This window comes from Olea europaea, chromosome 11 (assembly GCF_002742605.1).
Source record: "Olea europaea var. sylvestris chromosome 11, O_europaea_v1, whole genome shotgun sequence".
Lineage (NCBI taxonomy): Eukaryota > Viridiplantae > Streptophyta > Magnoliopsida > Lamiales > Oleaceae > Olea > Olea europaea.
The window spans coordinates 17,433,031-17,435,690 of NC_036247.1; the positions used below are offsets into that span (position 1 = coordinate 17,433,031).

The 2,660-nt window shown below is 32.0% G+C and overlaps 1 protein-coding gene across 3 annotated transcripts in view; it reads left to right on the forward strand.

Annotated features, from left to right (window-relative positions):
- LOC111403628 (GPI transamidase component PIG-T-like) overlaps positions 1 to 1,898 on the forward strand; it is a 9,381-nt gene extending 7,483 nt beyond the window's left edge. The window contains exon 6 of one of the 3 annotated variants that reach the window (XM_023032202.1): positions 1,623 to 1,898. In XM_023032202.1, coding sequence (XP_022887970.1) covers positions 1,623 to 1,730 — 108 coding nt within the window. In that variant the 3' untranslated portion in view covers positions 1,731 to 1,898. Of the gene's footprint in view, positions 1 to 1,548 lie in introns of all 3 variants that reach the window. The other 2 variants (XM_023032203.1, XM_023032201.1) reach the window with 2 other exon arrangements.
- The last annotated feature ends 762 nt before the right edge of the window (positions 1,899 to 2,660 follow it).

Sequence of the window (2,660 nt, forward strand, 5' to 3'; positions counted from 1 at the left end):
ATATATATATATATATATATATATATAAAGATGCAAAAGAATCAACATTCCATGATGGCTACACATTTACAGTAGTGTAAAAAGGGTTTTCACTAGCGGCTAAATATTTTAGACGAGATAATTAATATGTTATTTCAAGTCTTTTGCTGTTGATTTATGAAGAACTGTGCATGTATCTTTTGTTAAAAACGAATGTAGTAGTCTTGTTGAATGCAAGTTAAATGGCGCATTTGAAATGTTAAACAAGTGACCAGTTACCCATTTTATGAAAATAGTCATTTGCCGTACAACATGTTGCAAACATTGAAGGAGTGTCGACAAGGAACAATAAAATGGTAAATGACATTCTTCGAAAAAAATCAGAGAATATTATTATTTTAATCCTCACCCTCTACTAATAATAAATATCATTATATTTTATGTTGAATTCTTTAAATTGTTCAATCTTGTGTGCTAATTGTTATTTAAACCTTTTAGGTTTAGATAAATGAATAAAGTCATGTTGTCAAAAGAAATTGTTCATTTACAAAGTGCATGGCTCCGTGTGAATTAAATAATGCCCGACCCTTTGAGGTGTGAGTGTTCAGTCATCCAAAGTGTCAACAGTTGTGTTCGTGTAGCATGATGCTTCAATTTATTTTTATTTTTTTGTTATTTGTTGATTTTTTTTTCCCTGGAGAAAGGTATATAAACAGAAAATTCAAAATTCTGAGAAGTACCCAGAAAAAGGGTAAAGAATCAGCATCTGCAAACTTCCAACGGCGGTCTCTTCTGCGACATTCGAGGCCTTTCCTCAAGCGCGTTAAGCAAGAAACTCAACTACATTTATTCCAATACTTCCTATTCCAAATTCACGAAAAAAAAGCAAAGGTGACATTAAGTAGCATTGATATATGAACTACCTTGATTATTATATGCTTAGCATTAATGACTTGTCTTATGAAAACCATTATAAGAACATTACTATTTTGTTACTTCTGTCACTCTGATATAGATGCCACCGTTAGCTACTGAGCGATTGTACATGACTTGTATCTTGTAGTGAATACGCAACTGCAATTTTCGTTAAATTGAGAGAATATGATTGTGCAAATAGCATTTTTCATGATGCAAATTTCAGAATCATTAGGATAGATCTAATTAAATAAATATAAAATGATTCCAGTAGAAATACTAAACCTAAACCATAATTATTATAGTTTGTGCATCATCTAACGAACAACCACGAGAAATGAATTCTTTCATCATTTGCTGAATATGGATAACATTTCCAACTGTGTGACCAAATTATGGTGCTACACTAGTTGATTTTTCAATTTGTCTGTGTCTGATGTTCACCTTATATGAAGATAAATTCTCATTTATCAGATTAATCCTCCATTTTCTTTAGAGCCCTATTCAAGATGGCAAAACTACACTACAAAAGGACCAGTCTGGTGCTGAATTTTGCTGTTTATCTATTTCATATTCATGTGCTCTCTGTCTATTAGCCTTTCAGACTAATACTGTCGCCCCATCTTAATGCATGCTGATCTTTTTTGCTCGCAGCTGCAAAGAAGAAAGGCCCATTGACCTCATTGCTATCCAAATTGTCTGCTAAGTTGAAAGGCCGGCCGGTCGAGCCTCCAGAGACACCATCAACTTCACCGTCCTTAATAAATAATAAGCTTGTACTGAAAGTTATTTTGGTAGCTGGTATAGCTGCTGGATGGCAGTATTACTTCAGATGAGCACACGGGAGCAAGCTCAAAAACCATTTTCTTCTTTCAATCTGAATGGAAAACATGATAGAACTAGGATTAGTTAGAAGAGTGACTTGACCTTATTTATATTTTGTATTGTATCCAATTTTGTATCATTGAATTATTGATTAATCAAACTCCTTCAAATATGATGTAGATGAAAGTCTGATATATATATATATATATATATATATAAAGATGCAAAAGAATCAACATTCCATGATGGCTACACATTTACAGTAGTGTAAAAAGGGTTTTCACTAGCGGCTAAATATTTTAGACGAGATAATTAATATGTTATTTCAAGTCTTTTGCTGTTGATTTATGAAGAACTGTGCATGTATCTTTTGTTAAAAACGAATGTAGTAGTCTTGTTGAATGCAAGTTAAATGGCGCATTTGAAATGTTAAACAAGTGACCAGTTACCCATTTTATGAAAATAGTCATTTGCCGTACAACATATTGCAAACATTGAAGAAGTGTCGACAAGGAACAATAAAATGGTAAATGACATTCTTCGAAAAAGATCAGAGAATATTATTATTTTAATCCTCACCCTCTACTAATAATAAATATCATTATATTTTATGTTGAATTCTTTAAATTGTTTAATCTTGTGTGCTAATTGTTATTTAAACCTTTTAGGTTTAGATAAATGAATAAAGTCATGTTGTCAAAAGAAATTGTTCATCTGATTGATCGATTCTTACAAAGTGCATGGCTCCGTGTGAATTAAATAATACCCGACCATTTGAGGTGTGAGTATTCAGTCGTCAAGAGTGTCAACAGTTGTGTTCGTGTAGCATGATGCTTCAATTTATTTTTATTTTTTTGTTATTTGTTGATTTTTTTTTCCCTGGAGAAAGGTATATAAACAGAAAATTCAAAATTCTGAGAAGTACCCAGAAAAAGGGTAAA